The following is a 14794-nucleotide window of genomic DNA, read 5'->3' as shown; positions in this document are numbered from 1 at the left end:
CTGGGCCTAAGAGCTCAACCTGATAAGGTTCTAACTCCATAGGCTCAGTTCCCTCAGAGGGCAGAACTTCTTCCTGAGAAGAGAGGTTCTCTTTTTGGTGTTGTGTTGCAGCCGATTTCCCAGCTGGCTTTCCTTTTCTCTTGGTAGGCTGGGCCCTTTTTCCAGACTCCAGCTCTACTTTTTCACCCTGAGCATTGCACTGTGCCCTTGTCTTGACACACACCAGTTCAGGGATACCCGGCATGGCTGCGTGGGTTTTTAGTTCTACCTCAGCCCATGCTGAGGACTCCAGGTCATTTCCAAGCAAACAGTCTACTGGGATATTTGAGGAGACCACCACCTGTTTCAGGCCATTGACCCCTCCCCACTCTAAAGTTACCATAGCCATGGGATGTACTTTAGTCTGATTGTCAGCGTTGGTGACTGGATAAGTTTGTCCAGCCAGGTATTGACCAGGGGAAACCAGTTTCTCTGTCACCATGGTGACACTGGCACCTGTATCCCTCAGGCCTTCTACACTTGTCCCATTAATTAAGAGCTGCTGCCTGTATTTTTGCATGTTAGGAGGCCAGGCAGCCAGTGTGGCTAAATCCACCCCACCCTCAGAGACTAATGTAGCTTCAGTGTGACACCTGATTTGCTCTGGGCACACTGTTGAACCCACTTGGAGACTGGCCATTCCAGTTTTAGCTGGAGTGGAGTTAGAAGTGGTATTTTTCTGGGGACAGGCCTTGTCTCCAGTTTGGTGTCCAGGCTGATTACAGCTACGACACCAGGCCTTTTTGGGATCAAAGTTTTTACCCTTGTACCCAAAATTGGTTTGTGAAGAGGCTCTGGGCCCAGCCTCCTGTGCAGGTTTTTGGGGGCCTGTAGAAGACTCTTTACTATTTTTGTTTTTGGCTGTCTCACCACCCTTCCCCTGGGGAGGTTTTGTGACCCCTTTCTTTTGGTCAACCCCTGTGGAAGTCTTGGACACCCTAGTCTTGACCCAATGGTCCGCCTTCTTTCCCAATTCTTGGGGAGAAATTGGTCCTAGGTCTACCAGATGCTGATGCAGTTTATCATTGAAACAATTACTTAATAGGTGTTCTTTCACAAATATATTGTACAACCCATCATAATTACTTACACCACTGCCTTGAATCCAACCATCTAGTGTTTTTACTGAGTAGTCTACAAAGTCAACCCAGGTCTGGCTCGAGGATTTTTGAGCCCCCCTGAATCTAATCCTATACTCCTCAGTGGAGAATCCAAAGCCCTCAATCAGGGTACCCTTCATGAGGTCATAAGATTCTGCATCTTTTCCAGAGAGTGTGAGGAGTCTATCCCTACACTTCCCTGTGAACATTTCCCAAAGGAGAGCACCCCAGTGAGATTTGTTCACTTTTCTGGTTACACAAGCCCTCTCAAAAGCTGTGAACCATTTGGTGATGTCATCACCATCTTCATATTTAGTTACAATCCCTTTAGGGATTTTCAACATGTCAGGAGAATCTCTGACCCTAGTTATGTTGCTGCCACCATTGATGGGTCCTAGGCCCATCTCTTGTCTTGTCTTGTCTTTCCCTTTCTATGGCTAGGATCTGTTTTTCCAAAGCCAATCTTTTGGCCATCCTGGCTAACTGGATGTCCTCTTCACTGGAGTTATCCTCAGTGATTTCAGAGATGTTGGTCCCTCCTGTGAGGGAAGCAGCATCTCTGACTATTATGTTTGGAGTCAGGGCTTGAGAGGCCCTGTTCTCCCTAAATAGGACTGGTAGGGGGGAATCTCCCTCCAAGTCACTATCATCATCCTCTGTGTTGCCATCCTCAGAGGGGGTGGCCTTTTCAAACTCTGCCAACAGCTCCTGGAGCTGTAGTTTGGAAGGTCTGGGGCCCATTGTTATTTTCTTTATTTTACAGAGTGACCGTAGCTCCCTCATCTTAAGATGGAGGTAAGGGGTAGTGTCGAGTTCCACCACATTCATCTCTGTACTAGACATTATGCTTCTAAAAGTTGGAATACTTTTTAAGAATCTAAAACAAGTTCTAGGTTCTAATTCAAACTTTCACAAACTTTTTAAACTCTAAAAGAAGTGCTAAACAGGATCTAACACAAGGCCCTAGCAGGTCTTTTAAGAATTTAGAAAAATAGCTCAAATTGCAAAAATCAATTTCTAATGACAATTTTTGGAATTTGTCGTGTGATCAGGTATTGGCTGAGTAGTCCAGCAAATGCAAAGTCTTGTACCCCACCGCTGATCCACCAATGTAGGAAGTTGACTCTGTAGGCACTATTTCAAAGTAAGGAATAGTATGCACAGAGTCCAAGGGTTCCACTTAGAGGTATGATAGTGGCAAAAAGAGATAATACTAATGCTCTATTTTGTGGTAGTGTGGTCGAGCAGTAGGCTTATCAAAGGAGTAGTGTTAAGCATTTGTTGTACATACACACAGGCAATAAATGAGGAACACACACTCAGAGACAAATCCAGCCAATAGGTTTTGTTATAGAAAAATATCTGTTCTTAGTTTATTTTAAGAACCACAGGTTCAAATTCTACATGTAATATCTCATTTGAAAGGTATTGCAGGTAAGTACTTTAGGAACTTTGAATAATTACAGTAGCATATATACTTTTCACATAAAACACAAATAGCTGTTTTAAAAGTGGACACAGTGCAATTTTCACAGTTCCTGGGGAGGTAAAGTAATGTTAGTTTTTGCAGGTAAGTAAACCACCTACGAGGTTAAGATTGGGGTCCAAGGTAGCCCACCGTTGGGGGTTCAGAGCAACCCCAAAGTCACCACACCAGCAGCTCAGGGCCGGTCAGGTGCAGAGTTCAAAGTGGTGCCCAAAACGCATAGGCTTCAATGGAGAGAAGGGGGTGCCCTGGTTCCGGTCTGCCAGCAGGTAAGTACCCGCGTCTTCGGAGGGCAGACCATGGGGGTTTTGTAGGGCACCGGGGGGGACACAAGTCCACACAGAAAGTACACCCTCAGCAGCGCGGGGGCGGCCGGGTGCAGTGTGCAAACAAGCGTCGGGTTCGCAATGTAAATCAATGGGAGACCTAGAGGTCTCTTCAGCGGTGCAGGCAGGCAAAGGGGGGGCTCCTCGGGGTAGCCACCACCTGGGCACGGGAGAGGGCCTCCTGGGGGTCACCCCTGCACTGAAGTTCCGATCCTTCACTCCTGGGGGCTGCGGGTGCAGGGTCTTTTCCAGCCGTCGGGATTTTAGAGTCAGGCAGTCGCGGTCAGGGGGAGCCTCGGGATTCCCTCTGCAGGCGTCGCTGTGGGGGCTCAGGGGGGACAACTTTGGTTACTCACAGTCTCGGAGTCGCCGGAGGGTCCTCCCTGAGGTGTTGTTTCTCCACCAGTCGAGTCGGGGTCGCCGGGTGCAGTGTTGCAAGTCTCACGCTTCTTGCGGGGATTGCAGGGGTCTTTAAATCTGCTCCTCTGGATACAAAGTTGCAGTCTTTTTGGAGCAGGTCCGCTGTCCTCAGGAGTTTCTTGTTCCTCTTGAAGCAGGGCAGTCCTCTGAGGATTCAGAGGTCACTGGTCCTTGAGAAAGCGTCGCTGGAGCAGGTTTCTTTAGAAGGCAGGAGACAGGCCGGTAGGGCTGGGGCCAAAGCAGTTGGTGTATCTTCTTTCTTCTTCTGCAGGGGTTTTCAGCTCAGCAGTCTTCTTCTTCGGTAAGTTACAGGAATCTAAATTCTTAGGTTCAGGGGAGCCCTTAAATACTAAATTTAAGGGCGTGTTTAGGTCTGGGGGGTTAGTAGCCAATGGCTACTAGCCCTGAGGGTGGGTACACCCTCTTTGTGCCTCCTCCCAAGGGGAGGGGGTCACATTCCTATCCCTATTGGGGGGATCCTCCATCTGCAAGATGGAGGATTTCTAAAAGTTAGAGTCACCTCAGCTCAGGACACCTTAGGGGCTGTCCTGACTGGCCAGTGACTCCTCCTTGTTATTCTCATTATCTCCCCCGGCCTTGCCGCCAAAAGTGGGGCCGTGGCCGGAGGGGGCGGGCAACTCCACTAGCTGGAGTGCCCTGCGGTGCTGGAACAAAGGGGGTAAGCCTTTGAGGCTCACCGCCAGGTGTTACAGCTCCTGCCTGGGGGAGGTGATAGCATCTCCACCCAGTGCAGGCTTTGTTACAGGCCACAGAGTGACAAAGGCACTCTCCCCATGTGGCCAGCAACATGTCTCGAGTGTGGCAGGCTGCTAGAACCAGTCAGCCTACACGGGTAGTTGGATTAGGTTTCAGGGGGCACCTCTAAGGTGCCCTCTGGGGTGTATTTTACAATAAAATGTACACTGGCATCAGTGTGCATTTATTGTGCTGAGAAGTTTGATACCAAACTTCCCAGTTTTCAGTGTAGCCATTATGGTGCTGTGGAGTTCGTGTTTGACAGACTCCCAGACCATATACTCTTATGGCTACCCTGCACTTACAATGTCTAAGGTTTTGCTTAGACACTGTAGGGGCACAGTGCTCATGCACTGGTGCCCTCACCTATGGTATAGTGCACCCTGCCTTAGGGCTGTAAGGCCTGCTAGAGGGGTGACTTATCTATACTGCATAGGCAGTGTGAGGTTGGCATGGTACCCTGAGGGGAGTGCCATGTCGACTTACTCGTTTTGTTCTCACCAGCACACACAAGCTGGCAAGCAGTGTGTCTGTGCTGAGTGAGGGGTCCCCAGGGTGGCATAAGCTATGCTGCAGCCCTTAGAGACCTTCCCTGGCATCAGGGCCCTTGGTACCAGGGGTACCAGTTACAAGGGACTTATCTGGATGCCAGGGTGTGCCAATTGTGTAAAACAAAAGTACAGGTTAGGGAAAGAACACTGGTGCTGGGGCCTGGTTAGCAGGCCTCAGCACACTTTCAATTCAAAACATAGCATCAGCGAAGGCAAAAAGTCAGGGGGTAACCATGCCAAGGAGGCATTTCCTTACAGGACCCCTCACCAAACACATGACCGGCTGCCATTGCAGGCTGCGTGTTTTGGTGCAGACAAAAGAGAAATGTCCCCTAACACTGCATGCAATATATGTAAGTCACCCCTCTAGCAGGCCTTACTTTCCCAAGATAGGGTGCATTATATAACATGTGCAGGCATATCTGCACAAGCATATGCCCCTCCTATGTCTTTGTCAATTCTCAGACATAGTAAGTGACTAGGGAAGCCATTTTAAATACATGTGCTGGGAACTGGTTAATACGAGTTCTGAAGCTACATGAGGGATCACTGAAAATAGGGATGTTTAGTATCAAGCATCTCGTATTGGTGAACCCACACCGATGCCAGTGTGGGATGTATCAATACATGCACACAGAGGCACCTTTGAGGTGCCCCCTGAAAGCCTAGCACCCTCTAGTGCGTTCACTGACTGGCTTCTACCAGCCTGTTACCTGAGACACGGTTCCGGCTTTTTGCTCTCAGGAGACCCAGAACAAAAGTCTGTCTGGGAAGAGGGTGTAACACCCCCTCCCACAGAATGACTTGCTGATTAGCCTTCTTAAGAAGAGCCTCAAAGAGCTGCTACCTTTGAAAATGAAAATCAGGCTCCCCTCACATGAGAGGAAGCTACCTCCCCTGTCCAGAGCCCATTTGGCACCTGGATAGGTGGGAAAATTAGCTAGTCAGGTAGGCGTGCCACCTCCAGGCTAGTGCCACCTCTAAAGTGGGCTGGGTAGAGGACACACTTTTTCAGAGGTAGCCATCTTTGAGTTGGTAAACCTAGGAATTCTGTGACAGGGTTATGCCCACTTCCCACAGGAAGCGGTCATATAGGGGGCGTAGTGACCCCACGAGACAGTAGCCCATTGGCTACTACCCTGCACACACCTAAATTCAGTATTTAGGGGAGACCCCAGCCCCAGAGAAGCAGATCCTGATGACCTACAAAGACTAAAGGCACCAAAGAGCCACAACAGCAGAAGAGGAGAAAAAAAGCAGCTGACCTGATACCAACCCCACCGGCCTGTCTGCATCCCTCATTGAGATCTGCACCAAAGTCGACTCATCCTGCAGCTATGATTAAAAAAACCAGGGAGGAATGTCTGGCTTAAAAAAAAGTCTAAAGACCTCCCATGAACAGCAGACCTGTTCTCCAGCAAACTCCAAAAGAAGGGACTCTGAAGCCTATGGAACCACCAAAACCCGACACCTGAAGTCACCACTGCATCCGCCTTCTCCGACCCGAGTTGAAGTGGACCACCGGTGTCAACAAGGTTCCCCGGCCCTCCAGAGTCAGAGCATATTGTGGTTTCAACCCTCTTGGACTCCTGGACGATACCTGCAACCTCTCTCGACCAGCGACCGCTCCGGTCAGAAAAAGCATAAACCTAAGGATACCTCTGCACCCATCGCCTCTGAGTCGTGGAGAAGAGGAGCAAAGGTGCCTACCTGTGCCCGAGCATCATGAGGCCTGAGTCCCGCTGTTGGTTCTGCCAGACTGGCGTCCTGGCCAGAGCCTGTAGCTTTTTTTTCCACAGTGACTGATCTCCACAGGACCACGTTGGGCACCAGACACTGTTTTGCACTCTGCACCCGGACATCCGTGCTGCTGAGGGTGTACTGTGGTTACTGTCTTGGACCTTGCCCACTACTCACCTTAACCCCAGGAGACTGGTTTTGGAAGTCGCTGTGCTCTACCTGTTTAAGAAACTTGTTTTCCCTCCCAAAGGATAACATTGTTGAAGTCAGACATTGTACAGAGTCCACTTTTTAAAGTGAATAGAATTCCTATTCAAAAACGTACTTATTTGATGATTTTTCTCTGATACCTAATGATATATGAAGATACCAGCTATTTTTATAAATTGATATAGATCTCCTTTTTGAGTCGTGTGTATCAATTGACTACTTGTCTATTTGTAGATAACTTGCACTCCTCTGTGTTAAGCCTAAGGCTGCTCTATCACACTACCCCTATACAGAGCACTTTGGATTGCATAGCAAGCCATTTCCACTCACTGAGGAACCACTGGACCTTTTACATGGTATTCACATACCACATAAAGGGCCAGCTTCTTACAGTTAGTACAAGCAATATTTTCAACCCATGTCAAACCTAACAAATGGAAAATATAGGGGAGCCTGCAGAGCAACCTGTAGAAGCACAGCAGAGAGATCAACCAGAAATGAAGGGGCTCCAGCTAAATTTAAAGTCTGCAATATTCATAATAACATTTTGTGGGAACACAATTTATATTGGAAACAAAAGTAAGGTAAACCATAATTACCTTTAACAAGTTGTTTGTCGCTTGAAGGGTTATATTATACATTGTAACTTGCAACAGCATACACCACATCTCCTACCCCCTTGGATACAGTTATTGTTGGGAACTGGGAAGGGGCTTTGTTTGGGATATGTCAATGTTTTCTCTCCTAAGCGCAAAAAATAGTCCGTAATCTCTGTATTTTATTTCAACAAAGATATGGGAGATGAGATGCATGTTGACAGCAGAAGACTTGTTGAGTATATTGCCTCTGTACATGGACAAATGCCAATTTCGAAAATTCAATAACGTTTGTAAAAAAATAAAAATTAAACTTAAAAAAAGATGCTGGCCTTTGTTATCACTATGTTCAGTGTTTATCCTCGGTGGTCTTCTTTTCTCATCCCAAGTTAGTGGTAGGAGAAAGAGTGCCAATCGTGACTATTTAATCCACACAACAAAAAGGATCAATGGCAGCATGGGAAAATAATAAGCAAATGTCCAAGACCAGTTTATCCAAACAGCATTCTTCAGACAGTACATGTGAATGCTTGGAGAATATGTTATAGAATTTGGTATTTGCATGCGTTAGAAGCCTTTCTTTTGTTGAGGTCTACTAACAGCAAAAAGTATAGTCACAGAATGTGACAGCGGATCTCACATTAGCGCTTTTCTTAACAGTGTTTACTCAGGAGAGCAGTCAATCGTTGTCCACTATGGGCAAGACATTAACTAACAAGTGTATGTGATGTGGTACCGACAAGTGCCAATTGGACTGTGCTATAATGGAGAGCTGTTGCGAGTGTATGCATTGCTTTTTTCCGAATGTACTACATTAAGTATCTTAACAGATGTTTTTATATAGTGCAACAGCACCACATTAATCTGAGAATGCTGGTGGATAAAGAGTAATCAGGAGTTTTTTTTTTTTTTTTTTTTTAACTTCTTAACCTTTCAGCACCATAGCCCTCCCATAGCGCTGAGGTTGGTGGTTGGGCTCACGGAGGTATGTTATCTGAAAATATAAAGTATGGGGAAGGGGAATGGAGGTTAAGTGGAACAGACCAAGCAGCATGGGTCATTTCAGCAATGGGAACAAAGACAGAGTTCTAGATAGTTTGTAATCTATGAGTTATTTAAACAGGAATGATTTTAAGCCCTCGGCTGAAGGACAGTACATTCAGCCACTGTCTCAGGTAGGGTGGCAGACGTGTACCACAGAGTGGTCTTGTCTGTTTTTACTAGGATTACCATGTTGCAAAGCTCATCCAAAAAGCCTTGAGTGTTAGGTCAATACCAGCAATTACAACACACTTATGTGGTGGAGATGCTCCTGAGGCGACCATTAACCCTGAATTGTGAAAGCTATACATGTTTCTCACCTCGTAATGGATGCATCAGGCATGGTGTTCAGAGGTGAGTTTAGGAGTGATCTGTCCAGTAAAAGGTCTCATCTGTTTCAGCACAACAATGTGTGTTGAATCCTGAGATGTACCAAAACCCATGAAAAAGCATGTGTAATCAAGCATTACTGTCAAACACAATGCTGCATGTCATCATCCTCAACAATGTCATTATCATTCTCACTGTCGGAGTAAGTGAAGTCTTAACGGGAAGAATTCTTTGGAAAGCCCTGGCAAACTTTGGCATGGAATAAGCTTTGGCAGTCACTGAATTTGACATGGAAACAAAAAAGATTTTAATCTGTTGTAGGTTAAAGCAAAATATTTTGGGATGACAGTAAAGCTTTTCTGGTTGAGAAGGAAACGATTTCATACATGCTGGTAAGACGGTGTGTGGGAGTCACTGAGCCGATCATTGGGATAATTAAAAAAAAAAAAAAAAAAATTGTCTGCGACTGTGGCTCACCACTACAACAGCTAGACATTTTGTGAACATTCATAGATAAAAGTGGCCCCCAGTGTTAGGACTTTAGAATGGTAATGTATTCTATTTACCACATATCTTAGGTACTGGTATGTGCCTGGGTTGTAATGTGGAAGTAGGCATCCTTGAGGTCATATGTTATGTGATAACCCTGCTAGGTGAGAGGTAGAACTTCCTGAAGCATGGACATTTTGAAGACAATGGTGGTTATGGGGCAGTTCAGAAGGCGCAAATTGATGATGTTTGAAAAAGGGTTATCTTTCTTGGGGATGTGGAAATACAGAGCATACCCTTTGTCATTGGTGTTGTACAGGCACCGTTTTTATGCCCCTCTTTCGCAAATAAGGAAGAAACCTCATTTAACAGTACAGGAAGATGCAGTTAGTTGTTCTTGTAATGACTTGATGGACAAATGGGAAGCATGGTGTGAAATTTGAGACAACATCCTTGGGATATGATGTAATCTGTGAAATCTGAGACAATTTCCTTGGGATATCAAGTATCCACTTGTCTGAGGTCAAGGACTTCCAATGACTAAGGTAAAATATCAGTTTTCACTCAACAGGTGTTTTTTCCTCGTAGGCACACATAGAAAGTCTCTATTTTGTTGCAACAGCCCCACTGTCTCCAGGACTGGATCTACCATTGCTTCTAAAGGATCCACAAGTGAATGGTCCTTGTTTATAATGCTGCAGATGTTGTGCCATAAAGAGCTGCTATGTACCATGAGCATGGCAGCTCTGCTCTTAGGAGAAAGTCTTATGCATTCATAACAACAAATGAATTTTATATTTCTCTGAAGCACCTATAGACTTGTCAGTCTCTGTGGAGCCTATAACCGTGTCAGTCTCTGTGTCTATTATTTTTTGTTTTTGCTTTTCCTGCATGGTGTTTACTGACAGTCCAAATAAGTGCCTACTGTGAAACAGAACAGCAATACGACATTATTGAACAATTGGATGGAACACCAAAATGCGCAACCAAGCAAGAACCTAAGAGCTCCTAAAATTGATATACCACTATAAAACCCCACTTGATGTGTGCAAGTGTGTTGATTTGCCACAAGATTATCTGTAGCATCCAATATAGAACAAATGCTAGCACATAAATCACTGAGCCTTTCTAAACAATTTCCTGAACTAGTTTTCATTTGCAATCGTATAGATGGTGTGAGAGCTAATCCATCTACTCCAAACGATATCCATCATATATCACCAGTATAGAGAATTGGCAATGCACCACTAATTTGAAGAACCAACAGCATCAAGCTCCTTACTGTCTTTTTCTGGTGGTGGAGTAACAATGATCCCTGCATTAAGCACATTTTCTTGCTGTATGCACTACTAATAAATCTGGAAGAATATGGACCATGATGAACAGTTGGTCATGTGGTGCATTCTTGGTCTGCCGCAGTTTTCTAGGCATTAAATACCTCATTTTTAAAGGATTTTTCAAATTGTCTGTTCAAATCTACATTACTGTTTTAAGCATCAGCACATCACGGTTTGTCTATGAAGGTTCCTATGAGAAAGTAATCTTCTTCCTTAATTTGCAGAGGCACATTAGACTGGTGTGATGCCTCGAGAATAACCACATGATATGCATTTGTTTCATCAGATGAACACACCTGCACAGTGTATGGTTCCAATGTCTCATCATCCTGGGGTCAACCCCATACCTATGCCACACATCTGAGTCATCTATACCCTAGTGGTTCCGGATTAGGAGACAGTGGGTCTAAACTAAGTCTCCCTCTCCGGGTGAGTTGCCGACAGTAAAGCAAGAGCTAGAGTTAAGAAATGTACACAGATAGTCTCTTCAAAAGTAAGCCAACTCCTTTTCTAATGTGGTGTTTGAGAAGTGCATTTGTGAGTGGGGGGTTGTGTCACTACACCATACAAGTGTCTACAGCAATATGAATTGTCTGTTGGCAAGCACTGGAATTACTCTGTATGGAAAGCTCAAACTCATCTTCATGTGCTGATAAGGGATTTGAAACCTTTTAGAACATCAGTCTTTTGGCATCAATTACTTCTTTTGGGACTTGAGATTCTTCTGGACTTGTTTTGGTGTCAAGTCTCCTCCATCTAAGGAGTTTGTCAATGTAAAATGTCTTCAGTCGGCACAAATGTGGATATCAAGGTTTTTGTTTTTATAGGTGGCTCCTCGGAAGAGACATGGCACAGCATATGAGACCATTCCTCATCAGTCAAAACAGTTGATGAGAAAAAAAAATCCTTTCCAGGTCAATACGCAGTTGGACAATTCTCAGTAGCAGGTGGGGTTGAGTCCTGTGGAGTGTGGCATTGGAAGGGGCAATCCACAATACTGAGAGAGTAAAACTGAGGGGAACACTTGGGCCCAAGTGTCTACTGTGTTCCTGGAGCTTGGCCTCCAGAGTCCTCCAATGAATAATGTGCACTTCACTCCAAACGACCGAACAGGATATTGAACATTTCACCTTGCTCATCAGACTCTTAGCCATACATGTCTATGGCAACAACTATGGTAGCAGAATCAGCCTTGGTGCTGCATGATGGAGTTGTGTTTCCCACCTTCTGTTCCAAATATTATTCTTGGGTCGAAAGGCTCGATAAACTGTGAAGGTACTTTAATTATAGTCCTTTGAAAGGAAGCGTTACAGACCCGATTTTGGTCTGATGACGGGAATTTGCCATTTCAGCTGCAGCAAAAACTAAATGGTGTGTGGTCCATTCATCAGCCCCCAAAAGACTGCTGGGATGGTGCACTAAGTACCATGTTGACAGTGGTTGGTGTTCCTGACCTTCAGATGTCGAAAAGCCTTTCAAACAGCTGCTTACCAAGCAGTCAATAACACTAACAAATACAAAAAGAGGGGGACATTTTTTTGAGGGGGAGTCTGCGTCCTAGTGCTTTTGGAGAGGTATCCCGAGTTAACTCTAAAGCAAAAGCATTTGTTACAGGAATAAGCACTTGAAAAGCCAGTCTCATATCTCGGACTTTTGCCAATGCTTTTTGCAATTCAGTACAGCATCGTTAAAAATCTAAAAATAAATATATGAAGTATAATCTAAAAAATAAAAAGCTCCATACTGGTGAAGTGACATTCAGGAGGTGTGTGCACGCATTATGTGTGCACACATACAGGCGTTACCAACCATGTACGCCATCTCCTTTATTTCTATTTACCAATGAAAGATGTCAAATGTCACTTGGAGACATAAAATAAAACAAAACATTTTTACTTGCTATAATGTCGTTTTTTTTTTTTATAAGCAGAGAGGGCTGGCAACACATGGAACTGGCTAAGCCCTCCAAAACGAAGAACTTGGGGTGGGGCAATATGGACTGCTCATGGAAAGGGGGGCAGGGTAGGGGGAGACCATAAAATACATGCACTCTGATGAAGTGCTTAAAGAAATATTTAGTACCCTAAAGGTGACAGCGGAAGGATAGAATTGATCCCATCAAAAAAGTTATAAACAGACTGTTCTACAAGGGAGGAACCTGGAGATAAAGGTTTTTCATCTACAGACAACTAAAAATCTCCTTGTAGGGAAGAACTAAATACAGGTAGTACCCAACACTAGTTGGAAGTGGTGAAAAGAGACATAGTCCAAATATGGAACAGTACATTTCCGCCAAGAGTGGCTAGGTGGACGCTTGTGTATGCAGGCCGAAGACTCAATCTACAAAGCAAGAGGATACCCTAAGAAATTTAACAAGATTTTGGAGGAGTGGGGTTAACACGTGAGAAATGGATTGAAATGCTATCAGAGTCCCAAGTAGAGAGCGCCTAAGGGGAGGGTTGAGGATGGGAATGCACTCCCGTAAATGTCAAACGACTCAACTATGCGTACTAACCGCGAGATCCCTGACAGACAAATGTATACTTGATTTGCCTACCGAATTCTTTCTAGCCATAATATCATACAGCCTAGGTATGGCATGATGGTTGATTGTTTTATCAGGTTAAATAAATTGAATAACACAAACTGGAAAAAAAACATTAGCTGGAAGGAGAGGGGACAGCATATGATCTACAACAGCACATGATGCAAACTTACAATTTACAGACTCACTACATTCTGATGATGCAAATTCAATCCTTACATAACTGCTAGGCTACCACACTCAAATTGGCACAGTAAACATCAAAATATCTGAAACTTTCATTTGGATGACCAGAATATTTAAAACAGATGTCCATTTACAATCAAAATGCAAGCATCAGTAAAACAACTTCCATTTCAATACTCACTTTTCTTTGACTTCTGCTGCTTCACCCTCCTTATCCTTGTCTTCGTCGGACTTCTCCCCTTTTAACAAAGGTTGAGAGATGATGTCATCGGTGAAAGAGCTGAAATATGATTTAATGAACTGTGGCGACGGCATGAGGGGCTCACGGTTCTGAAATTGAAAAGGAAAATACAAGGATGTTGAGAAAAGTCCAGTGCGTTTGGTAATGAAGCAGATGTATAGGACGATGCTCAGTTTAAATGCTGCTCAAATGACGTGCCCAAACAAGGAAAAATTAATACAATTAAGAAGTCTACTCCTTCCCATTACTTTTCTGGTTTTGTGGCTACAATCTCAGAAGCTGTAAAGAAAGAAAAAAAAGGCCTCTGCACTATCAGGTGAACAAGTGTGTCCAGCGGGAACGCACATCAGGAGAATGAGGTTCCTACAGCCCGCTCAAAGAATCAGTACAAACAACACTTTCTGGTTAGGTAAGGCATGAGATAAATCAAGAATTGGTTCTGAAATATTTACAGAGAAAAATATATTCTACTAGATAGCTTCTTGGCGATGAGTAATGCCATTTAATTTTTAGAGATTATTGAATGTGTGCACCCATGGTAAGTAAAGGTCAGTCTACATTTACTGTAGGAACTGTGATTTGTCAATGAGCTACAGTTATGAGCGTGCATCTTTGTTACTTGAGGCAAGAGACATTTTTACTGCTTTCTGGAAAGGTTGGTGATTAAGGATTGTGCACATCGTCAGGATGGGCATCCTTAAGGAGGAGGCAACAATTAATAAAGCGTAAGGGGTGTGTGGCTAGATGCAGATACCGGTGGACGTAGATTTTCCTGCTCCTGTCCGGTGACCCCACCCCCCATCTGAAGTAATCCTGCTGCTATATCAACCCCAGGTAGTGTCTCGAACCCCCTACTGAGCCCTTCGAGGTGGAGAGTCTTGTTGCTGTGCTTTTTCTATACCCCATCATGTTAGAAAGGGATCATTGACGGACCTCCTGGCAAGCTGGTGTGATGCATTCAGGATGGCGGCGATGGAGGAGAGTACACCGAGTAGGGCCCCATGCTAGTGAATAACAGCACTCCGAGTGGGGGATGAAGAGAGATTAACTGGGGTGGCAGCCCGGCAGGGAGATGGGCACCCTGTAAGACCCCCTGCTCTGACGAAGACGGTGAGGGGCCCGACGGGCACACATAAGCCTGACGGCTCTGTGACCCCGGCAAACATGAGCACACAGCACACGTGAAGAGGGGCCACAGCAGAGGTGCTGGAACCAGCAGGCGAGCTGTGCAGCTGATGGAAAGTTTGGGCCGACATGGTCTCCTTGCGGAGACCTCTTCACAGAAGCAGAGACTAAATCTGTGAGGTACCCCTGCCTCCTGTCCCATCAACAGTCGACTTTGTACTTGACCCCCTCCGGGGGCATGGTAGGTGGGGCCCCTATTTCTGGAGGCCGGGGGGT

The 14794-nt window shown here is 45.1% G+C and overlaps 1 protein-coding gene across 2 annotated transcripts in view; it reads right to left on the bottom strand.

The window, feature by feature from the left end:
- The window catches only part of TOMM70 (translocase of outer mitochondrial membrane 70), a 208703-nt gene that overhangs the window by 107708 nt on the left and 86201 nt on the right, over positions 1-14794 (bottom strand). For both annotated transcript variants that reach the window (XM_069204747.1, XM_069204748.1), the window contains exon 5: positions 13334-13482. In XM_069204747.1, the coding sequence (XP_069060848.1) occupies positions 13334-13482 (149 nt within the window). The remainder of the gene's footprint in view (positions 1-13333; positions 13483-14794) is intronic.

The sequence above is a fragment of the Pleurodeles waltl genome, chromosome 8 (assembly GCF_031143425.1).
Source record: "Pleurodeles waltl isolate 20211129_DDA chromosome 8, aPleWal1.hap1.20221129, whole genome shotgun sequence".
Taxonomy (NCBI): Eukaryota; Metazoa; Chordata; class Amphibia; order Caudata; family Salamandridae; genus Pleurodeles; species Pleurodeles waltl.
The sequence above is the reverse complement of the archived record's forward strand: the minus strand, read 5'-3'. Positions and strand labels throughout refer to the sequence as shown.